The following is a 24,933-nucleotide window of genomic DNA, read 5'->3' on the forward strand; positions in this document are numbered from 1 at the left end:
TGTAGCTGTCTTCAGACACTCCAGAAGAGGGAGTCAGATCTTGTTAAGGATGGTTGTGAGCCACCATGTGGTTGCTGGGATTTGAACTCTGCACCACTGAGCCATCTCACCAGCCCTATTTATCTATTTTTATGACAAGGTTTCTGTAGCCCAGGATGGCCCTGAATTTGGCTTGATCAAGGGTAACCTTGAATTTTTGTTCTTCCCACTGCTTTTCGAGTGCTGCAGTTTCAATAAGTGTCACATGTCGGCACTTTTCTTTGTTTCGAATATGGCCGGCCATATTGTACAATCCTGTCAGCACAGTGGGCTATCATGATGTTTCATCTAATTGCTCATATATCTTTTTTTTTTTTTTCATAGCATTTGACATTTCAGAGTAAACATACTTATTTGGGAGGAAAACGTTTTATATTGCGGTATACGGAAAATATCCTTCCCTCTCTTTCTTGTTTGTTTTTTGAGATTGTGTCTCTCTATGTAGCCTAGATTGAGTTCAAACTTGTGATCCCAGCATGCTGAGATTTTATGATGTTCCACTCAGCCTCAACCTTAAATGGTTGGATAATAAATGGTTAATTTTGGGGCTGAATGTTTTTAATGGAGACAGGAGACTGAGTATTAGGTTTTGTGTTCTTGACATTTTGTATGAATTAATTTGCCCATAGTCTCTCTCTCTTTACCATTCATTGTTCGATGCTATTGTGGTGCAATCAATAGCACAGTTTTAGAGCTTTAGCTGTCCACGTTTCTTACTCTACTGGCTTAATTTTGATACATCCTGAATAAGATATCTTATATTCTACTAATCATCCTGCTTAGCTTGTAGGTTCACCACAAGAATCCTGATAGATGTAATTGAGAGTAGATTATCCCGTGCAGTTGAGATAGAAGTTCAGATTTTCCAGCAACATATAAGTATGGTTCAGAGTGTGGAAATGCCATTGTGACTTAGTTTTTCTTTTGCAGATTCATGTTGATAATCATTATCCATGTATTTGTCAGGTGACAATCCTAACTTATCTAGTTATAATGACATTTTTCTTTCTGTATCTTTGAATATTTTCTTCATTAGTGATTTGAAGATCAAGGTTGGGGACAGGCACATCAGTGCTCACAAGTTTGTCTTGGCCGCCCGCAGTGACAGCTGGAGTCTGGCCAATTTGTCTTCCACAGAGGAGCTAGACTTGTCAGGTAAGTCTGCATACAAACTATAATGTAAAACTTTGAAATATTTGTGGTATAATAAAAGTAAAATACTTATCTCTGATGGGATAAGTTAAATAATTAACTATTGAAACACGATGTCTCTTTAAGTTGGTTGTTCTTTTTTCTTTCAAATATTTAAATTTTAATTTATGTGTGAAGGTGTTTTGTATGCATTTCTGTCTGTGCATCATATGCATGTAGTACCCAAGAAGTTCAGGAGAAGGAATCAGATTCCTTGGGACTAGAATTATAGATCGTCGTGATCCACCATGTGGGTGCTGGGGATTGAACCTGGGTTTTCTGGTACTCTTTAGTACTGAGCCATCTTTCTTACCTCATATTGTTCTTTATAATTATATTTAATCCTTGGATAACAAGTCATATTTGAGTATTCTCTTAGGTTCTTAGGATTTAGAAAATACATATATCTTTCAGTAAGCTTATTTCTTTAAAAATATAATGATATTAATTTATATTATTAAATATCACATATAAATATGGTCTTTATATACAAGTATATAAATATTATATCTGTTGTTATTATCATTATTATTATTGTATGTACCCATATGTTTGGAGGTTAGAGAACAGCTTTGTGGGGTTAGTTGTAGGGCTTGAACTCTGGTTGCTAGGTTTCCGTGGCAGTGTCTTTAACTGTTGAGTAATCTTATCAGGGCAGCCAATTTTGTTTTTCACATGTGGTATATGTACATGTCATTGTAGGTGTATGTGCATGTGTGTGGAATCCAGAAGTTGATGCCACATAACTAACTTCTTCAGTTATTCTTTGTATTGATTGGTTGATTAAAGACAGGGACAAGTCACATAATCTTACCTGGCCTGGAACTCAAATATGCCCACTTCTGCTTCTTGAAAACTAGAATTAAAGATGTACCAGCACCTTTAGTATTTATCTCTAAAATTTTCCCACATGTGTTTATTTTGTGTTTGTGCGTGTGTGTGTGTGTGTGTGATATCATACACACATACATACATACACACACACACACACACACACACACACATTTATATACATTTGGTGGATGGAGCAGAGCTACAAAAGCCACACTTTATTCTTCTCTTTAGCAATTTATACCTTCTTAGACAAAATCTTCTTTATAAAATTACCTCATATATAAAATGTTATTCAAAATGGGAGTTACAAAAGGATGTCCATAGTAAGTTCAAAGCACTGTTTCATTCTTTAAGCTCATTGTAAGCTCAAAGCAACAGATACATGTGGTCTTGCTTCATCATAGTGCACACCTGTGGCTTCATCGTTGGACCTGACCAAGAACGAATGTTTTTCTTTGATCACAAATCTGTCCCAAGCCTGTTTCTCTCCTTAGTGTAATTTATAAAAGTTCATTGTATTTCTTATTATGCAGCCTTTACTTATATTGTATGAGGCGGGACACATTCTATTCTTGATTCTAACTTTTATTAGATCTTTTTGGCAAAACTACTAAAACCATCTCCTTAAAATTGAGTCAAATCAGGAATGCTATAAAATCATTAATTCATCTAGACAGCATTAATTTATGAAAGTTCATCTTCATGTTGATCTGCAGGAAATTTGACCACTAGGGTGGACTGATGCCCGGGAGTCATTGGGCTATGTAATAGTGGCAGGAAAAGCATTTCAGCAGCGAAAGCAATCCTAGGACAAAGTCTCTGGGGCTGTGCCTCTCCAGAGTGTGCCCATCACAGCCATGCAGAGTGGTGGGCCAACTCCAGCAATCTTACTTGTTTTCATAGCCTTTCCTAGATGGCTTCTGTCAGTCAGTATTTAGAATTTTAGTAGGTTTGTACCTGTGTGAGATGGTGAATGTTAATTTGTTTCAACATGGTAATTCCACTCCCATCACATGTCCTTGGACTCTCTGTGGATCATGCTGACCTCAAACTCAGATATCCACCTGTTTCTGCCTCCTAAGCACTAGGATTAAAGGTGTGCACCACTATGTCCAGTTTGCAATGGAAACTTTTTTTTTTAAAGGATTTATTTCATCTTTTACATTTTTATTTTTAAAATTTGTTTATGTGTGTCTATGTCTATATTTGTGTTTGTGCATGAGAAATTTGGAGGCATCAGATTTTCCTGGAGCTAGAGTAACAGTTGTAAACTACTTGGTATGGGTTCTAGGGTCCTCTGCAGCAATAATATTTGCTCTTAACTACTGATGGCTAGACAAATCTCTAGCCTGATGTATTTTTAGTATGTATGTGTTTGTGTGTTGGTAAAGACATGTGTGCATGGGTACATAGGAAGACAGATTTCCCTGAAGCTGGAGTTAACATTTGGTTGTAGGCCTTTCAGTGCAAGTACTGAGAACCAGGAGTGTACAGGGTTAGTATATGCTCTTAACTGCTAAGATCTCTCCTGCTGCACTGTAGCGTAATTTGTATTTGTGTATCTCTTTCTTTATTTGAGACAACATCTCACTGTGTACACTAGGCTAGCCTGGAACTCACAGAAGTCTATCTGCTCTGCCTCCTAAGTGCTAGGATTAAAGGCTTGTGCCTCCATGTCCAGTTATATGTGTATGTCTTGACAACATGTTATATATCTTAAACATATATAGTAAATTTCTTCTAAGATTTTAATAGGACCAGGGGATGGCTCACTGAGTAAAGGCATTTGTGCCAAACCTAATGACCTGAATTTGGTCCCCAAGATTCACATATTAGAAGGAAAAAAACTCACCCCGTCAAGTTGTCCTCTAATTTCTACATATGCATCATGGCATGTGTACACACACACACACACACACACATACACACAAATAAATTAATTTTAAGAAATGTTTTTAATAGATGTACCAAATTATATTGATATTGTTATCTTATGTACATTGTTATCTTATATTACAATGTCTTTGTAATTTTTAACTAAATGTGGAAGTAAATGGAACGGACTTAAAACATGGTTTTCAGAAGTTCACCTAAAATCGTATTGTATTAGTACTTGCTTAGCTGCTCTTGAAAATAAGGTACAACATTAAAGTTTTTATTGATCTCTGTTATTAGTAACTATTGTAAGAATTATGAGATGGAGATTGTCAGGGTATTAAAATGGGATATTGGTCTTGGAGTGTAGCTCATTGGTAGCTGGGAGAAGTAGTGGACTGTTAAATCATTTCAGGCAGTGGTTACAAATATAACAAAGTAGTTGTTGTATGTGTATGTGTGTGCTGTTTTGAATTGGGCTAATATATACTGCGCCAGGGCTGCCTAACATTTAAGTAGTGCTATATAGCAAGAATAGGTGTGATCTCCTGGATTTAAGAGAACAGATCTTTCTGTTGTGAGTGAATTATCTTTCGTAGTTTTTTTTTTTTTTAATGTGTTTTTGAAACAAGGTTTTTCTACAAAGCCTTAGCTATCCTAGAATTCACTGTGTAGACCAGGCTGGTCTTAAACTCACAAAGCTCCCCATCTCTGCCTTCCAACTACTGGGATTAAAGAGACACCCCACCACCACCACTGCTGCCCCACAATGAGTGGATTACCTTTATGATAATTTCTGAGGTTTAACTTAAAGTCTTTAGTTCTCCCTTGTAAGCGCAAATAAACAAACATAAATCCAGATGTGTGGGTGCATGCCATTCACAGCTAGAATACAAAGGCCTGTGTGGAAGGAAGGTCTCTACTGTGAGGCTTCAGTCCCTGTGGGCACACTCAGAGCTGTGGCTTTTCCTTTTCAGAACGAAATCTTTTAAACTGCATTTCTCTAACCACCTGTAGAGTAAAATTATCATAGTTTCCAAGAGCCGTTTGATTATGAAAGTGTTTTTCATAAAATGTGTGGTAGTAACTCTACAGGCATATAGTTTACAAAGATTACAAAAGATAATAAAAATTTGAAAATTATTCACATTCGTTTGAAGGATATTAAGACTAAGCTAATATCTTTTGATACTTCAGTTATAAGACTCATGAAATGTACTTTGCTGCATTATCAGTGACATTCTAGTCAGAGCTACATGAGGCACTGTTTAATGGCTCAGTATATATCTGTCTCAGTGAATATACTATGTGCATTTGAAAAGAGAATGTACTGCAGTTGCTGGATGTAGTGCTTTGCTTATTTACAATACTGAGGATTGAACTCAGGGCCTCTCAAATGCTAGGTAAGCACTCTACCACTGAGCAATATCACCATCATTTTATTGTTTATTTTGAGGTGGAGTCCCATATACCGGTAATTTAACAAATTTGGGTAGCTAAGGTAAGAATGTTGCTGTTCCCAGGCTTGCCCAGGCTACACAGTGAAAGACCTTGCCTCAAAACAAACAAACATTTTGTCTGAATTCATTATTAAAATAATGTATTTCCTGTATTAACCCTATTGTTTGCTTAGAATAACAATCTATTTGAGTAGTTCTGTGTAAATCTTGAAATCTTTAAAAATTGGCTGCAGACTAGAGAAGATAGCTGTACTGGCTGGTTTTGTGTCAACTTGACACAGGCTGGAATTATCACAGAGAACGGAGCTTCAGATGAATGAGATCCAGCTGTAAGGCATTTTCTCAATTAGTGGTCAAGGAGGAAGGGCTCCTTGTGGGTGATGCCATCTCTGGGCTGGTAGTCTTAGTTCTATAAGAAAGCAAGCTGAGCAAGCCAGGGGAAGCAAGCCAATAAGTAACATCCCCCCATGGCCTCTGCATCAGCTCCTGCTTCCTGACCTGCTTGAGTTCCAGTCCTGACTTCCTTTGGTGATGAACAGCAATGTGGAAGTGTAAGCTGAATAAATCCTTTCCTTCCCAACTCGCTTCTTGGTCATGATGTTTGTGCAGGAATAGAAACCCTGACTAAGACATTAGCTCAGTGGAGCTCTGACTGTTCTAGAGAATCTGGGATTGACTCCCAGTAAGCATCCAATGGGATACAACCATCTGTAACTCTAGTTCCAGGGGGTCCAACATCCTTTTCTGGTCTCCTTAGGCACCAGGAACACAATTGGCACATAGCCTTACATGCAGGCAACACACCTATACACATAAAATAAAGTTTTTCTAATCTCCAGTACTGCAAATAAGTGATTAAAAATGAGTAAATAGGCCAGGCAGTTGTGATGAACTTCTTTAATCCTTGCACTGAGGAGGCAGAGTAAGTTCTAGGACAGCCAGGGCTATACAGAGAAACACTCTCAAAACAAAAAACAAAGCAGAACAAAAACAAATCCTTTGTCTGAGAGACAAAAAAAAATGTACTATGTACATTTAAATACGTATTTGGTTATTGATAAATCTTACTGGGTGCTTTTATTTTCATGGATCACTTATTTATATCCATTGCTCATATTTCTGTTAGTTATCTATTTTCTTGTTTTTATCTATAGGATCTTTTATTAGAAATTCTGCTGAGCATGGAATTGCACACCTCTAATCCTAAAACTCAGGAGGCATGGCAGGTGGATCTCTGTGAGTTCGAAGCTAGCCTGCTCTACAGAGTGAGCTCTAGGAGAGCCAAGGATACACAGAGAAACTTTGCCTAAAAACTTAAGAGGAAATTTCATTAATTTTTTATTTTATGGCTCAAATATTTTCCCAACAAATTTGACCCTATTGTTTCCTTGTACAAAACTTTTAACATTTTTCTGGACTCAGACAGATCGTCACTGTTTTTAATGTTCATTGGTGTTTTGTGTGTGTGTGTGTGTGTGTGTGTGTGTGTGTGTGTATGTGTGTAAGAGGGAGAAGGAGAAGCCTGGAACTGGAGTTATAAATATGTGTGCTGGCAATTAAACCCAGGTCCTCTGGACGAGCAACCAGTGCTCTTAACTCCTGAGCCATCTTTCCTGCTTGGACTGTTACCATTTTCAATGGCTGTATTGTTAGGAAGTATCTACCAGAGAAGATCAGCTGAGCTACAATTTCACTGGGCGTTTGGGACCTGAATGCAGTTCCAAGCCTTTCTCAGAGTGGGAGTTTAAACATAAAAAACATATCCTGGGTTGACATACCTCAGTTAGCAAGAATAGTTAGTCAGAAGCAATTACAGAAGTCAGAAAGCAAGGTTAATACGTTCAGGGACCTTTCCAGAACTATAGGTCTTTGTTTTTGTTTTGGCAGGTGTGTTGCGGCCTACATGCTAGGTTCCAAGGCCTAAATGGCACTTCCATAATGGCATTAGTGTGTTAAGGTCTGGGGCCCTGTTACATTGTATTTCCTTGAGTTAGGTGTACCATAGTTTACTTTTCTAACCACAGATTTTAGGGTTACTTCTAGAAGGCCTAAGTGTGTCATCTACTTTCTTTCTCTAACTAGATGCGAATCCTGAGGTGACAATGACAATGCTTCGCTGGATCTATACGGATGAGTTAGAGTTCAGAGAGGATGATGTGTTCCTGACTGAATTGATGAAACTGGCCAATCGCTTTCAGCTCCAGCTCCTTAGGGAGAGGCAAGTCACAGCAGATGTATTCAAGGCCCTGCAAGGTGGTGGCAAAGCTTACTTGTGCCAAGCTCTGGGAAATCAGCTTCTGCCATGTGATAACTGCTAGGGGTTCTTTAAAGGTGAGGTAGGAGAAGCTGGTTTCTCTGTAGCTTTGTGTTACTGGTAAGCTCCATTTTGCCAGTGCTGTTTGTTGTTTTCTTTGTCTTCTACTGTTTGTTACCTTAGATTATGTGATGGTGTAAATTAACCACTAGATATGGATGAATAGAATCCAGCCTCCACATTCTTGACTTTGCCTTTCATTATACAACATTTTGGTCAACACTCCTTTTTGGAAGCACTTTAGTACTTAAATTCAGTCCATTTTGGTTCAGTAGGTTTTGTAGCCAGTATCAATAAGGACTTACTTCATTGAAGCTCGCTGCTTTTTTAGGTCCCAAGGAGCTAGCATAATATGTTTTTATGGTGCATTTTCTTTGTTCCTCTCTGAAGTTATTAGCATTTTAGAACAGTAAGAGACAAAATGTTTATCAGATGGTGCCAAGCAGAATGCTGTCCACGTGCTGTGGCTGTGGCTTTTGGTGGCCAGCGTGGTTGATGTAATCTTCTTACAGTACTTCATGATCTCTTTTTCCTTTTCCCTTGGGTATGTGGGGAAAAGTGGCCCCTCTCCTGGGTGGTTTCAACCAGTGTGTTGCTCAGTCTATTTGTTACTTGTTTGCCCTCCTCTAGGAGAGCAAGGAGAGACTTGGCTACCAGGAGCTCCTTGCTCTTTTTTTTACTGTGAGGGGGTTTTCCACTAGGATTGCCCCAGAACCTCACAGGAATCCATAGACAGACTCCTTCCAACTACCTGTAAGTTATGTGGCCCTGAGAACTGTTTTAATATCTAATTTAAACATAGACAGGTCCAAGGCATTTAGGATTAGATAATGAGCACAGATAACTATTATTGAAGTCCTCTAATTATTGTTTGTTTATTGAGGTTTTTAATTACATAAATATAAATTCATACTAATTTTAATTAGATTGTTTATATCTTTACCCCCAGATATCCTCAGCTTTCTCATTGACTATATCATCAGACTTGCTTATGAAATTGCTTTAATGTTCTGGGATTGGTATAGGTAGTTGTAATTGATATAATGGATCCTTTAATTAAAATATTACTCTTTATTGATTGCTTAAGCCTTTTGACTATCAACATTACCAGATGCTCAAATTTGTTCTGTTGATTGTGGATATTAAGTTGTTTTTCATGGCTTTTTTTAAGAGCTGGTATGGAAGAGACCTAGACTGGAGTGAATGCTGTCCTTTAATGAGGTCATAGAGTGCCCACTGCTGTCAGGAAGAGAAATGACACATCTAGGATATTAAGTCATCAGGCTCTGGCAAAAGCATGCAGTTCTGTGTGAAGTCAATGCACTGATTTCTGTGATAGAGAGGTCCTGATGGCTTGGAAATATTAATAATTAATTTGATCAAAAAGAAGAGTCTAGTAACAATTTTGGAATTTTGGTTTCTTTAAAAAACTACGGAAATATTATAGGAATATGTTTTCCATCCCAGGTGTGGGATATGGTGCTGTTTGGGCAGCTGTCTACAGTAGCTGACTGTGATTTGCCTTGTGCTCTAGCAGGGGTGTGATTTTGCCAGCTGCAGATAGTTTCTGTGTTTGAGTGACATTTGCAAATCTGGGTAGTTTTCAGAGATTATATAAATGCTAGGGGCCCCAAGAGGTGGTGTAGGTTGTTTGGTTTTTGTTGGTAGTTGTTGGTTGATGCTGGTGGCAGTTTAAGTATTCCTGCGCAAAGAAGAAAGAGGCAAAGGAGGAGTAGGAGAAATAATAATTAGATATCATAACTGCAAAGATCAAATTTGCTTCAAGGAACTCAGTGCCCTCAATCAACAAGAAAGTAGTCTAATGACCCCCAACTTTATTTAAGGATCTCTTTTTCTTCCCTCGATATCCCCCACCCCCACCCCCGGCTTATCTAGTGCTTAGGGATTGGAAGGTGGAAGAAAAGGAGTAGAGACCACATAGTAGCCAAAGACCAGCTACAGAAGGGCTTTTTTTGTAATATCAGAAAATTCTCTTTTAAAAAGGTGTATGTATTAAAACGACAAAATATTTTTATTGATTATAAATACGGGTATAGTATATGTAATTTGGAAAACAGAGTTATATAAAGAAAAAGTAGGTCACCTACAACCCAACCATTGTTCATCTGTGTATTTTTCTCTCAATAGTTATCACATCTCACATATATGGGTCAATCCGAAAAGGGATTGGTGGCACACACTTTGAATCCCAGCACTTGGAAGGCAAAGAAAGGCAAATTGCTTGTGAGTTCGAGGTCAGCTTGGTCTACAGAGTAAATTCCAGGATGGCCAGGGCTACACAGAGAAACCCTGTCGAACAAAATAAAGCAAAAGCAAAAACAAAAAAGAAAGAAAACGAGATAGGAGTTTGTAGGGTCCCTGGTTTATACTTTAAAAATCAGATAGATGTATGGACTAGAACTATGGCTCAGAGATGAAAAGCCCTTGTTGCTCTTGGAGAGGACTCAGGTTTGGTTCCCAGAGGCTCCCAGCCACTTTGACTCCATTTTCTGGGGCTCTGATGCCCTTTCCTGGCCTTGTGGGGTTTTTGAAAGCACATGGACTCACATAGATAGACATGCATATAAGAATAATGAATAAAAAAATCTTTGCTGGGCATGGTGGCACATGCCATTATCTCTGAGTTTTAGTCTGGTCTACAAAGAGAGTGCCAGGACAACCAGAGTTATATATGGTGAGCTTCTGTTTCAAAAAACAAGATAGATTGCTTTGTGCTTTTGTATGCTTTGCAGATACCAAATTTTTAAAAATATACTAATAACATTATTTTTCCTCTAGAGGAAAACTAGCCTTTCTATTTTTCAAATAGAAACTATGAGCTGAGAACTTAATAAAATTATGTGTTCTTGCCAGACGGTGTTGGTGCATGCCATTAATTCCACCAACCTGTGGGGCAGAGGCAGATGGATCTCTGTGAGGTTGTAGCCAGCCTGGTCTACAGAGTGAGTTCCTGGACAAACAGGGCTTCACACAGAAAAACCCTGTCTCAGAGAGAATGGGAGGGGGAGGGGGACAGGGCAGAGAAAGAGGGGAGAGGGGGAGAAGACATGTATTTTTTTGTTGTATAAATCATGTCAGTTACTAGTTATAGTCTATCCATATGACAAATGGCACTCAGGATCTAAATGAGTGAAAATGAACTGTTTGTAAGAAAACACCTGTTGGTATAAACTGTGTTCAAGTCATCCCTTGGCAGTAAGAAGGGAGTCTATGATTTTCAGAGTCCAGGCCACTGTGTGTGCAAGTGTGTAAAGTAAGTGTTCTGCAGATGTGATCTGGAGTCCTTGCAGTCCTATGAGGTGGGCCACCTGCTGCTAGGACACTGTTAGAGCAAGACTAGTTTCATCTGTCAGATAGCAGTTTTCTCCTGGAACACTTAACTCCATAGCTGTGGTCGGGTCACAATAACTTTGTTACTCTTTGTTGTGGTAGGCAGTGTGCTTGGAGACTCCAGTGATAGGGAGAGGTTTGGGAATACACTGTTTTAGTTGTTGGGCTAGTATAGCCAGTGCTACTTTTGTAGCCCAGGTTTTCTCCCAACCCTTGTTGGAAGTCCCCTTGTTCGCCTTCCAAGTATTGAGGTTTGACGTATGTGTCCTTACTCTCAGACTTGTCGGTTTCGTTTTTGTTTTGTTTTGTTTCAAGACAGGGTTTCTCTCTTTAGACCAGGCTGCCTTGAACTCAACAGAAAACTGCCTCTGATTCCCCAAGTGCTAGGATCGAAGGGGTGTATCACCAGTGCCTGAAACTTGTATTTTTACAGTAATGTGTCTACATACTCATTTTAACTTCTAAAAATGCTGTGGAAGGGTTGTGAGATTACTCAGGAGGTAAAAATCCTTGCTACATAAACCTGATAATCCAAGTTTGAGTCCTAAAACTCACTTTGGAAGAAGAGAACTGACTTGAAAGTTGTCCTCCAGCCCTCACACTTTTGTGCACTGTGGCATGTGCTCGCTTGCTCTCCCTCTAATAATAATAATAATAATAATAATAATAATAATAATAATAATAATAAATATATGAATGAATAATTTGGGGGGAATTGAGGCAAGGGATACACATTGTACCCAATTTTCTCTTGGTATACTGTGGTCTGATTTGTGTGTGTGTGTGTGTGTGTGTGTGTGTGATACTGAGGATTGAATCCACAGCCTCTTGCATACTAGATATGATTCATAATTGTTTCACTATCTGTCTTAGTCAGAGTTTCTATTCCTGCACAAACATCATGACCAAGAAGCAAGTTGGGGAGGAAAGGGTTTATTCGGCTTATATTTCCATACCGCTGTTGATCACCAAAGGATGCAGGACTGGCACTCAATCAGGTCAGGAAGCAGGAGCTGATGCAGAGGCCATGGAGGGATGTTCTTTACTGGCTTGCTTCCCCTGGCTTGCTCAGCTTGTTCTCTTATAGAACCCAAGACTACCAGCCCAGGGATGGCACCACCCACAAGGGGCCTTTCTCCCTTGATCACTAATTGAGGAAATACCTTATAGCTGGATCTCATGGAGGCATTTCCCCAACTAAAGCTCCTTTCTCTGTGATAGCTCCAGCTGTGTCAAGTTGACACAAAACCAGCCAGTACACTATCTTTTATCTATTTTGGATATTCTTTAAAATATAGCTATATTTAATTGTAGTTACTTTATTTATAAAGCTTTTATTTATGTGTATGTGAGTGTATGGGGTTGGTGCTTGGAGAGGCTAAAAGAATACATCAAATTCCTTACAACTAGAGTCATGGGCAGCTGGGAACCGCCTGTAATGTGCTGGGAACCAAACTTAGATCCTTTGGAAGAACAGTTACTCTTAGCTGCTTAACTGTCTATTAAGTCTACATATGTACCCCCCTACTCTTTCACCTCCCCATCCCCCAGTATTACTAGGGATTGAACCCAGAGCTTTCCAAATGCAAATCCATCCTAGGCAAACATTGTGCCACTGTCCTATTTTCTAGTCCCTGAATTATAATTTACTCACTTATTTTAATCATCATCATCATTATTGTGTAAGTGTTTTGGCTATATGTATATCTGTGTACCATGTACATGCAGTACCCATGAAGGTCTGAAGAGAGCACTGGAGAGCACTGGATCCCCTAGAACTGAAGTAAGATGGTTGTGAGTTTACATGTGTGTGTTGTGAACCAAATCTAGGTCCTCTGGAAGAACAGCCAGTGCTCTCAACCTCGGAGCTATCTCTTCAGCCCTCTGAATTATAATTTATACAAAATACAAATTTATCTTTTGGGAGTACTTTTAAGGAGGTATTTATTAAGTATAGACCCTCATATTTAAAACTTTGTGAACAATAATAGAGTTGTCTGGAATCTGCAGGCATATTCCATACAATTCAGTACCAAAGAACTGAAGCCAATCTGTTTTGTGTTTGGTTTTAGGATGGCCTGTGCATGTAATCAATGGGTTTCTTGTGATTACTTTTGAAACTCTTGAAATTTTAAGCTTCATAGGGTTTTTTACAGGTTATTTTCAATCTGCTCAGAACAGTGTGATGTAATGTACTGTCTAATACAAGACTTCAAAGCCAGGTTTAGGCAAGAGGAACTTGACTCCACAGCTAGCCTGGGCTACATAGTGAGACACCCCATCTTAAAAATGAAATGCATATAACCAGGTTTAATAAAATAAAAATTGATTTCAATAAGCAAAAATACACACATAAATAAAATACAGCAGCAGCCTAGCCATACTTCCTTATTAAATACAGTGCTTAGCCTTCTCCTTAGTTTTACTAGATGGAGCTAGTGTAGCAATCACTGGTTTTGGTTTATTTATTATGTATTTGCCTTGCTAATTCTGTTCATCATTAATAAATAATCTTTTACAGATGTGAGAAGGGTGTTATGTCTCTGGTGAATGTTAGGAACTGTATTCGCTTCTATCAAACAGCAGAGGAATTAAATGCCAGCACTCTGATGAACTATTGTGCAGAAATTATTGCAAGTCACTGGGTAAGTAAGAGATTGTGTGGTATGGACAAGCCTTCACACTGCAGCTGGAGATCCCAGTGTAAACCTGCTTCCACAGTCACCTCTCTGATACCTAGTCTTTGCTGTTTGTATTCTTGAAAAATAAGCAGTTGGGTTAGATGATCTGTGAGGCTTTTTCAATTCTGAAAGTTTTGTGAGGGTCTAGAGTGGAACAGGCAGAGATGGCTAAGGATCAGGAACAGATGTCAAGCACACCTGCCTTCAGCATTGTCCTAGAGAAGCTGTGACCCAGCATTCAGCTGCCTATGAAAGAGCTTTCTTCACTGCTTCACTTCTTGGGTTTCCATCATAAATAACAGGTTTTACATTTCTTCGTTATGGTTTGCTTTATACTTTTGTATGTGTATACAGGTGCACATATGTGACTCTAGAGGCCAGAGAACAACCTCTGGTGGGGTTACTCAGGTACTGTCCACCGTATTTTGAGGCAGGATCTCTCACTGGCCTAGATTTCACTGGTTAGATGAGGTTGACACACCAGTGAAGCCCCAGGATTATCTTGTCTTCTCCTAAGCACAGGGCATACAAACTGAGTTTGTTTTGTTTTTCTTTTTTCTTTTTTTTACATTAAATAAATAGATAAATAAAACAATCAGTGTTTTATGAACTAGCTTCTGTGATTGTTTTTGTATACAATTTTTATGGGAGAAACCTTAAAATTCTAAGGAAAGATTTTTAACAGAACTGGCCTATGTGTGCTTAGTGTCACAGACCTGAAACCCCAACTACTTCAGGGTCTAAGGCAGGAGGATGTTGAATCCTTGGTCTGCCTAAACTGCAAAGCAAGTTCAAGACCAGTGTGAAAAACTAAACTGGACCCCTTCTCAGAAAAATTTAAAGGGTGGGAAATGCAGCTCAGTGGTAGTGTTTGCCTAGCATGCAGGAGGCCCTCAATTTAATTCTGATACTACTAGAAAAGTGGAGTTGTTGTTTGTTGCATTGAGATAAGGTCTCATTCTGTAGCCCAAACTGACCTGAAACTCACTGTGTATCTCAGACTGACCCTAAACTTATGGCAAACATCCTGCCTCAGCCTCTTGATTGTTGAAATTAAAGGCATGTGTTGCTATTCCTGCTGAAAACTAGCTTTAAAGAGCTGACATAGAGCAGCCTTCCTTCCCTGATAAGGCAACTGTTGTGGAGAACTGATGTGACTCGGTGAATTGTTGTGACAGTTCTGATTTGTTTTGAAATTGCCATTGTTGTAGGCTTAGTAGGGGAAGAACTCTAAACTCGGGGTGGGACTCCTACATGGCTTGGTTCTAGTTGAAGGTCAGAGTTGACATTTAGCTGTCACTCTCTGGGGCCCAACAGTGCTCTGATGGGTAGAGTGTGGTGGCAAGTGCCTTTTAAATACAGATCCGGACTAGCTATTTTCTCATTCAGACTTGTGTGAGCTCTCTGGCCTCTGCAGGTTTTGTCTTCTTCATCTACAAAGGAAGCAAAGATGAGATTTCTTGGAAAATGTTAAGTGCTTATTAATTACTAAGTGATAGTTGTTATTAACACTTTTCATTTTTTTTAATCCTTAGGATGACTTGCGAAAGGAGGACTTCAGTAGCCTGAGTGCTCAGTTGTTATACAAAATGATCAAATCCAAGACAGAGTACCCATTACATAAAGCTATCAAAGTGGAGAGAGAAGATGTGGTCTTCCTCTATCTGATTGAAATGGATTCCCAGGTATTGTAGAAGCATCTCCATTTTTTCCTCTCTCCCCCCAAACTTTAATGTTATCCACATTTCCTGCTTCTCTCTGCACCATCAGTAGACATTCTATAAAGGTACTTCTAATATGTACAGGAAACTTGTGGGTGTTTTCTGTTCTAATCGTCAGAATTTGCCATTAGTCTAATCCAAAGCCACACCCCCACCTCCATGGCTGTCACAGCAGTGCCTGACTTCAGGTCACCAACTTTATTTTTATTTCTTTCCAAAACAAGTTTCCATAAACCAGGACACATTCTGGGCTGGTCTCTGCTTTTGCAGAGGACACAGGTTTGGTTCCCAACACCCAAATGGCAACTCACAACCAACTGTAACTCCATTTCCAGGGAATCCAACACCCTCTTCTGACCTCTGCAGGCATCAGCCACACATGTGGTCTACACACTACATGTAGGCGAAACACTCATGCACATAAAATAATATGGTTTAGAACAACAAAAACACATCAGTTTATTATTTGAGAGTTTTGCCTATTTGAGGTCTAAGCCAGAAGTCACAGGCTAAAAGCAAGTTATTAGTAAGCTGTCGTCTTTTATGGAGCTGTGGAGAAGAATCCATTTCCTGCTCACATAAGATGTTGGCAGAATTCTCTAGTGGTCTAGGGCCTTTATTTTCTTGTGAGCTGAGTATTATTCTAAGCTGTAGGTGTCCTCACAATCCTTAGCTTCAAAGGAGCATTGCTTCCATCTTTAAAGCCATCAGTGACAGGTCAAGTCCTAATTTCACCTCTTAATGACCTACTCTTTGACACTCTGATTCACTTAAGAATGAATTTTGTTATAAGGTCCCTTTGGGCTGGTCCAGGATTCTTCCTAGCTCAGTGCACTTTGCCATAATCACATCTGCAAAGGTACTTTTTGCCACATAAGCTGATTCCTTATATTATCTGATAATTAAGGCATGAATATCTGTGGAGTGGGGTGGGGGAGGGCTGGGAGCATTATTCTGCATACCACAGTGCCTTCAAAGGAATGTAGGTGGATGTATGGTTTATCATGGAGGTTAGTGTGTGAGGAGGCATTAAACTGCTAAAGAGTACTCTGTTAAACCTCCTTTCATGAAAATCTTTGCTTTTTTATTTTTGGTTTTTCAAGACAAGGTTTCTCCAGGCCTTCCTGGAACTGACTGTATGAACCAGGCTGGCCTCAAACTGGCTTTGCCTCCTGAGTGTTGGGATTAAAGGTGTGTGCCACCGTTGCCCAGCTTTAACTCTTTGTCATAAAGTTTTGTATGCTATTTCTGCCCTCTCCTCCCTGCCCACTCCAGTGCTGTCTGCATTTTACTGTGGTCTTTAATTACCTTCCCTGTTGTTGCCATCTGCTTACCAATCACAGTTGTTTGTTTGATGCTGAAAGCAAGTGCTCTCAGGAGGTCCAATAGCAGTCTGTAAATGAAAGTGAATTGCACTCATGTAAGTGGTATGGTGGCATACACCTTTTTGGGAGACAGGTCATTTCTGTGAGTTTGAGACCAGCCTGGCTACAATTGAGACCTGTTTCAAAAAAGGGAGTTGGTCAGTTGGGAGCAATCAGCATAGTTTGTATTTTCTACTGTCTCTAGTGCTGATTTCCAAATTTCTCTGTGCAGCTACCTGGAAAACTTAACGAAACAGATCATAATGGAGATCTTGCATTAGATCTGGCTCTTTCTCGGCGACTAGAGAGTATTGCCACCACTTTGGTTGGTCATAAAGCTGATGTGGATATGGTAGACAAGAATGGCTTGAGCTTATTACATAAAGGGATCCAAAGAGGTAAGGAGAAAGAAATTTTACATTTTTCTCTGTATGCAATACACCTTTTATATTTATAGTTTTGAAGCTCAGTTCCAGGAATTCCCAAAAGTTCTTGAGTCTGTGCGTGCAGTTTGTATGCTTAGAACTTGTGATTGTTGGGGCAGAGGGACTGAAACCTATTGGTCTCGTCAGTTTGGCTGCCCATAGTGCCACCACAACCTAAGGAAGAGAGGGTAGGCAGGTGACCTTTAAGAAGTACGTTTGGAGCCCGGTGTGGTGGCGCACGCTTTTAATCCCAGCACTCAGGAGGCAGAGGCAGGCGGATTTCTGAGTTCGAGGCTAGCCTGGTCTACAAAGTGAGTTCCAGGACAGCCAGAGCTACACAGAGAAACCCTGTCTTGGGGAAAAAAAAAAAAAAAAAAAAAAAAGAAGTACCTTTGGAGCCAGTATGGTATCGATTTTTGTGAGTTCAAAGCCAGTGGGGTCTGTATAATGAGTGCTTGGACAGCCAGGACTACATAAAGAGATCCTGTCTTAACAACAAAAAAAATAAACCAAAACCAGGAAAACAACAACAACAAAACTGTTGGGCTTAGTGGTTTGAGAGCACTTGCTGGCAGTTCTTGCAGAGGACTTGGTTCCCAGTAAGTCGATTCACAACTGCTCTTAACATGAGCCCCAGAGGTTCTGATACCCTTCTGTAGGCACACACATAACAGTCACCAACACAGACACTTACATATCAGTGTAGCCAGTTTTTGCTACTTTGTGGATTCTTCTTTTTCCCACCCTTTATGCTCCCCAACTTTTATCCCCTATCTCCAGATAGGAGGGAAAGAAGGATGTTGGGGGGGGGGAGCAGGAGACAAGGGAGGAAAGGAGAGAGGGAGTGGTGGAATCCATCTGAATCTAATTTCTTTCTTCTTGTTTCTTCTTTGAGCACAATTACTAACAAACCACAAACAACTCCGCTGAATGACCACCAGCCACCAACCCTGCCTCTTGGGGACATAGCATTAATACACCCTCTGAAAACTTCCCAGAATTCCAAATGTCACACAATCACAGAAGCTATTTGCAGCTGGCAAAACCATCTAGAGCATGAGACAAATCATAGTCAGCTGCTGCTGATAGTCTGAAGCGGCCCCTACAGCCCCACACCTGGGATTAAAACAACACTGCCTTCTAAAATTCCAAAAATTCCAGAATTCTCACAACACATCAAATTTATTTATTTATTTATTTATTTATTTATTTATTTATTTATTTATTTATTTCCTTCCTTCCTTTCTTTCTTTCTTTTCTTTTCTTTTTCTTTTTTTTTTCTTTTTTTAATTAAAAGTACTGCTGAGCCAAGAGCAGACATGTAACTGACAAAGTAAAAAAAAATCAAGGTCAGCCAGGTGATGGTCAGTGGTCGTGTAGCACACCTTTAATCCCAGCACTCAGGGAGGCAGAGGCAGGTAGATCTCTGAGCTTAAGACCAGCCTGCAGCCAAGGCTACACAGAGAAACCATGTCTCAAAAAACCAAAATAAATAAATAAATAAAATGAAATAAAATAAAGGATGCAGAAATAAGCCCATATAGGTATAGCATTCCAATTTTGAGAACTCTGTCAAAAACATGTATTGGAGGGGTTGGAGAGAGCTCAGTGGCTCAGAGTGTTTGTTGGACTTGCCAACAGCCATATGGCAGTACAATTCATAAGAATAGCAAAATTACAGTTACGAAGTAGTAATGAAATAATTTTATGGTTAGGGATAGCCACGACATGAGGAACTATATTAAAGGGCTATGACATTAGAAAGGTTGAGCACCACTGTGCTAGAGGAAAGAAGCATAGCTAAAATTCCTCAAGATTCAGGGTTAGATTCTGAATAGGCTCTAGTAGCAAGGAACTAGCCCCCAAGATCAAAATGAAGAGGCTTCTGGGCAACAAAGAGAACAGTCACCAGAGGGAAGAGAGTGGGAGGTGCCTTTCAGGGGGCATAGCAGACGGCTGGTATTCAGTAGATGTAAAGAACTGCAGAAATTCAACACTTGAAAAACACATCCAATCAATAAATTGTCAGGTCTCAAGAAAGGATATACAGATGGTAAATAAAATGTTAAAAGTGTTCTACAGCCTCACCTACCAGGAAAGTTACACATTAAAACTGCTTTGAGAGTCCATCTCATTCCAGTTCAGAATGATTGTCTTTAGGGAAATAAATGACAGGGCCAAGAGACAATTCAGTGGATCAAAGCACTTGCTGTCAAGCCTGATGATCCAAGTGTGATTCTCAGGACCCATGGTAGAAGGACAGAACTGACTCTGGAAAGTAAATATCAAAAGAGATAAATAAATCTTTTTTAAAATCCTTACAGGTGCTAGTGAGGACATGGAGAAAGGAATTCTGTTTTCTTTTTTGTTTTCATTTTTGAGACAGAGTCTCACTGTGTAGACCAGTTGGCTATGAACTCACAGAGGCCTGCCTTTGCCTCCCAAATTCTGTGTTTATTGTTATTTGTGAGAATGTAAACTTGTATAGCCACTATGAAACAGCAATGTGGAGATTTCCCAAAAACAATACTTGGTGCCATTCTTGATGGTATACAGGTGGGAATTTCTATGATAGGAACCACAGAGATATTTGTGTGTTTGTGGTTGCATTATTCATGAAACTTAAAAGATGGATTTCCATCAGCAGATGCCCCTGCTGTGCTATCAGGCACAGTTCTGTCCCCGCGCAGGATGTACTGTTTGAATGGTGGCAAGGTGCAGCTGCGGCTTTCTCTCCTTTGTGGGCAAAAGTTTTAGTATAAATGTCCGTTTGAACTATGTAGAGGGTTGAGCTTGCTGGCTAATAGAGAGGAAAGTTTTACTCATCACTGGGTAGGGAACCCTTAGAACAAGTCACTCTGGAGAGCAGATGCGTTTTTCCAAGCACACACAGCACTTAGCTTGGGGTTTGTGTTCATTGGGGAAAGTTTCTATTCCATAGTGAATTGTTCTTTCTCACTCTGTTTAGTGTCTCAAGTGTTTATTTTGGAAACAGATTCACTTGTTACTAAAAAAAACAATTAAGTTCCTTTCTTCTCTGGGAGCTGAATTCTTATGTTTTATGAAAGGACATCTCTCATGAGTTCCTAAATATTTGGGTGATTGCTCGGCCACAGGAATTGCCAAGATAGTGTTGATGAGTGTTCTAGGGCGATTTAATCTTTCATTCTGAATTTGTGAATTGTCTGGAAGTATGTGGATCACAGTGTGAATATAGCAGACTTTAAAAAGAGTGCAGCATAGCTGGACATGGTGGCGCACGCCTTTAATCCCAGCACTCAGGAGGCAGAGGCAGGCAGATTTCTGAGTTCGAGTCCAGCCTGGTCTACAGAGTGAGTTCCAAGGCAGCCAGGGTTATACAGAGAAGCCCTGTCTCAAAAAAAACCTAAAAAATAAATAAATAAAAAGACTGCAGCATGCTGTAGTGGACAGAGCACAGACTGGCTTGAATCCTGGCTTCTATGTTGCTTTGATGACAGTCACTTGTCCATAGTGTCATCTTTTCTTGTGTGTAAATGGAAAGGGATCGTTCTTCTTTACCAGAGTGTTAGCACAGTGAGACAGGATTGGGATGTCCCTCATATAATGACTATCTGTTGCTGATAGAGTAAACACAGTGGCCTTTACCTTGCCTGAGCACTAGAGTGTCAGAATCAGACCCCATAGGGAATTGTCTTTTCATTGAGGTCCCACGGAAACACTGACTATCCTAGACTCTGGCCCCAGACCTGCAGTGCTCCTCCTGCCTCTGCCTCCTGGGTTCTGAGTTTTAGGTGTGTGCTAACATATCCTTCTGAGGAATTACTTGACAGTGCCTTCTTTGGCTTGATGTTACTTGGTTAACTTTACCCAAATGATTGAGTGCTACCTTTAAGCTTGCCTATTGACCTTGCTTCTAATTCCTTAATGAGTGGTGGAGGTTCATTAAAATATGAATGAGGTCTACTTCAAGATGCACAGTAGTGGGCTGGTGAGATGGCTCAGCTGACTGCTCTTCCAACGATCCTGAGTTCAAATCCCAGCAACCACATGGTGGCTCACAACCATCCATAACGAGATCTGACGCCCTCTTCTGGTGTGTCTGAAGACAACTACAGTGTAAATAAATAAATCTTAAAAAAAAAAATGAAACAAGATACACAGTAGTGGGCATTCCACTGAGCAAGTGCACTCGTCTGTCACAAGAATTCGGTGCTGTTAGGGTCTGTGAGGCCGTAGAAGACCCACATAAGGCAGTGTTACCATCTCCTTTGATTAATCTGACCTAAGCAAGATGATGAGTCCTTTCATAACAATTCTAGTTTTTCAGTACTAAAAAAAATTGTAGCAACCCACAAAGACCAATAGATTTCCTAAATGGGCTTCTCCTGACCAATTATTTGTAGTAAATTTTAAAACAAGGACTATTAAATATGGTTTGCCCTAATTAAAACTGTCATAAAACTAAAAGAAGCATTGCATGTGTATTTAAAAGCTGTTTAGCATTGGTTAGGAATGTTTTTATGTGGAAAAATTATGGCACTAACGCCTCATTTTCCTGGCATTGTTAGTGAATTGAGGAAAGCAAGTGGCTGGATGTTTGCAGTAGGGAGACTCTGGTTCTTTGCTGCTGAGATTTGAACTTGGGGCTTTAGCAGTGCTGAGCATTCCTGACTCCCTAACAGTAGTTGACAGGTAGTCAGTCAGCTGTGACTGTGAGCCATGTCCTGGCCATGTTTAGGTTGAAGTGTGTGGAATGCTTTGTTTCCTTGTTGCTGAGAACCTTATCTAGGGCCTCGCTTCCATCTCCCTGCTTTGTCCTGCTGTCTGCTGTTTGTTAACCCTCTGAACTGAACTTTCCTTAATTCAACTTCTGATAATTCCTAAAGAGCCTTTTTTTTTTTTGTATAAAGTACAGGTAAATGCATGATTATAAATTTTGAATTGATGTTTGGGTCTAACCTGTGAAGTAAATTTGATTTAAAGTCGGGTAATTCTTTAAGAAGGTTTAAGTAATAAAAAGTTAGCTGCGAATGGTGGTTCTTGCCTGTAATCTACCACTTGAGAGGCTAGACAGAAAAGTGCTGCCAGTTAGAAGCCAGCCTGGGCTACAGAGAAAGACCATCATTGTCTTTTGAAAAAAAAAAAAAAGAATAGAAGATGGTTTCTATTATGCTTGTCTTCTGAATCTAACCATCTGCGGGTTTTCTTGTGCCTGTGTCATTTCTGTCTTTAAAAGTAGAACTAGGATTCTGAGAAGAGAGGTTAGTATCTGAAATCAGAATAGATTGGAATTAGATCCTGTCTGTTAAAGTGAAACCCAGTAGCACTGAAGTTGATCCATTTTCTTCCCCAGTATTTTAGTGAGGCCAGTTTGTTGTTGTTGTTTGGTTGAATTTGGGTTTTGTTTATTTGTTTTGTCTTTTTGAGCCAGGGTTTCTCTGTGCAGACCAGGTGGCCTCGAACTCAGAGACCTACCTGCCTCTGCCTCCCAAGTGCTGGGATTAAAGGTGTGTGTGTGTGTGTGTGTGTGTGTGTGTGTCAACTGCCTGGCCTTGAGGCCAAGTTTTAAAGACTGGTGGATGAATCCCAGGTAGAAGCTAATTGGTGCCACCTGGAGGCCATTGAGAAGCATAACTGCTTCTACCCACCTACCTACCTATTACCTACCTACCTACCTACCTACCTACTTACCTACCTACTGTGTGTGTGTGTGTGTGTGTGTGTGTGTTTCTGTGTGTCCATAGAATCCATAAGACGACGTCAGATCCCTGGCAGTTATGAGCCACCATGTTAGTGTTGAGATTCAAACTGGGGTCCTCTGGAAGAGCAACCACTCAGCCATCTCTGCCACCCAAATCTATTACTGTTAGGTAGTAAAGGCATCTTAAAGGAAGGACCAGGGCAAATCATCATGGGTAATTCAAAGGTGGCAAAAAGAGCCTTTTGAATAAAGTATAACTCTGTGGGCTGTCATGGGTTTCCACCATCCGAGATACTGCTTCAGAAGCCCCAGCTGTTCTTCTCTTATGTCTGCAGTTATCCCTTGTTGCCTTCTAAGGATGCACTAGCCACAGAAACTGGTTGCTGTTGTGTCATTGTGTGTTCTGTTGTTTCTTTTTAAGGAGATCTTTTTGCTTCTACATTCCTCATTAAGAACGGGGCCCTTGTCAATGCTGCCACAGCAGGAGCCCAGGAGACCCCATTACACCTTGTAGCATTGTACAGTCCAAAGAAATACTCAGCAGATGTGATGTCTGAGATGGCGCAGATTGCGGAGGCCCTCCTGCAGGCTGGTGCCAACCCCAACATGCAGGATAGCAAGGGCAGGTGAGTGCACTAACTCCAAAAGAGATTTTTTGTGGTGGCACATAATAAACATACACAGTATTTGACATTATTAAGTTTGATGTTTATTGCAGTTGCAAACTTTTGTTTTTTTGAGACAGGGTTTCTCTGTGTAGCCCTGGCTGTCCTGGAACTCACTTTGTAGACCAGGCTGGCCTCGAACTCAGAAATCTGCCTGCCTCTGCCTCCTGAGTGCTGGGATTAAAAGCGTGCACCCCCACACCCGGCTCAGTTGCAAACATTTATTTGTTATGCAAAGTAGCGTCGTGACTAAGACTAGAAGCACTTGGAGAAAACATTTACAGCCTAGCTAAAGTCTGAGTTTCTAAGCAATTTATATCATTATGTTGAAAGCAACCACAGTGGTCGTCTAGTCCATGCTTAGATGAACTATTTTTTTTAAGCATTTTTAGGATCACTTGGATAGTTTAAAGAGAAACTACTACCTCAAGGCAACCTGTTTTATCTCTGAGGTCAAATGGTTAGAAAAAAAATCCTATTTTAATTCTCAATTCTGCCTTATAAATACCTTTACTTTTAACAACTTATCTCCAGATTTTCACTGGACAGCCCTTTTTGCATTTGGTAATGTTTCTGAGTTTTGTTTTGTGTTTTACATTTTTACAAGTTTTTATTTATTTATTATTTTTTGTGTATGGGTGTTTTGCTTACATGTATATCAATATATCACAAGCATGTAGTGCCTGTGGAGACTTGAAGAGTATTAGGGTTCCCTGGAACTGGAGTTACAGGTGGCTGTAAGCCATTGGGTGCTAAGAATTAATCCATGTCCCCTGGAAGAGCAGGTACTGCTCTTAACCACTGAGCCATCTGTAGCCCAGTTTCTGTTGCTTTTGCATCTTCCCAGAAGGAGTTGGTTTAGGACTGCTTGTGGTTTAGAATTGTGGGAATTGCCTATCTTTGAGGCAGAAGTGTGGGAGGCTCTGAAATGCAGTTCAGCTCCTTGCTTCACCAACTTCAGGCAGGCCACAGACATCACTCACCATCAGAGCAGTTTGTCGCTTTGAAAACCCACCCAGTAAGTAAGATTTCTGTGAGGTAGGCTGTCGGAAGAGGATCTGTGCAGTGTATAATTTGCGGAAATAAGATGGTCCAGGATCTTTGTGTCATAATCATTTTCCCAAATTGTCCCCATGTTGATTTTTGGGTTGTTTGTTTGTTTGTTTGTTCCCCCATTTAACTGTAGTAAGCCTGGGCAGTCTGTCTGGCTGCAGTAGAGGAGGCCAGGCTCGGGTCTTGTGCCCCAGTGTCAGCCTTCCCTCCAGGCACTTGAGTACTAAACAGGAGATGAAGAATTGATCCAGTTATCTGTTGATGCTGCTGTGTACTC

At 40.1% G+C, this 24,933-nt stretch overlaps 1 protein-coding gene across 1 annotated transcript in view; it reads left to right on the forward strand.

Moving 5' to 3' along the window:
• Ankfy1 (ankyrin repeat and FYVE domain containing 1) overlaps window positions 1-24,933 on the forward strand; it is a 79,040-nt gene that overhangs the window by 25,899 nt on the left and 28,208 nt on the right. Inside the window, exons 3-8 of the mRNA XM_021211547.1 lie at window positions 1,076-1,194; window positions 7,482-7,617; window positions 13,586-13,709; window positions 15,281-15,430; window positions 17,063-17,228; window positions 23,360-23,564. Coding sequence (XP_021067206.1) covers window positions 1,076-1,194; window positions 7,482-7,617; window positions 13,586-13,709; window positions 15,281-15,430; window positions 17,063-17,228; window positions 23,360-23,564 — 900 coding nt within the window. The remainder of the gene's footprint in view (window positions 1-1,075; window positions 1,195-7,481; window positions 7,618-13,585; window positions 13,710-15,280; window positions 15,431-17,062; window positions 17,229-23,359; window positions 23,565-24,933) is intronic.

This window comes from Mus pahari, chromosome 14 (genome assembly GCF_900095145.1).
Source record: "Mus pahari chromosome 14, PAHARI_EIJ_v1.1, whole genome shotgun sequence".
Taxonomy (NCBI): Eukaryota; Metazoa; Chordata; class Mammalia; order Rodentia; family Muridae; genus Mus; species Mus pahari.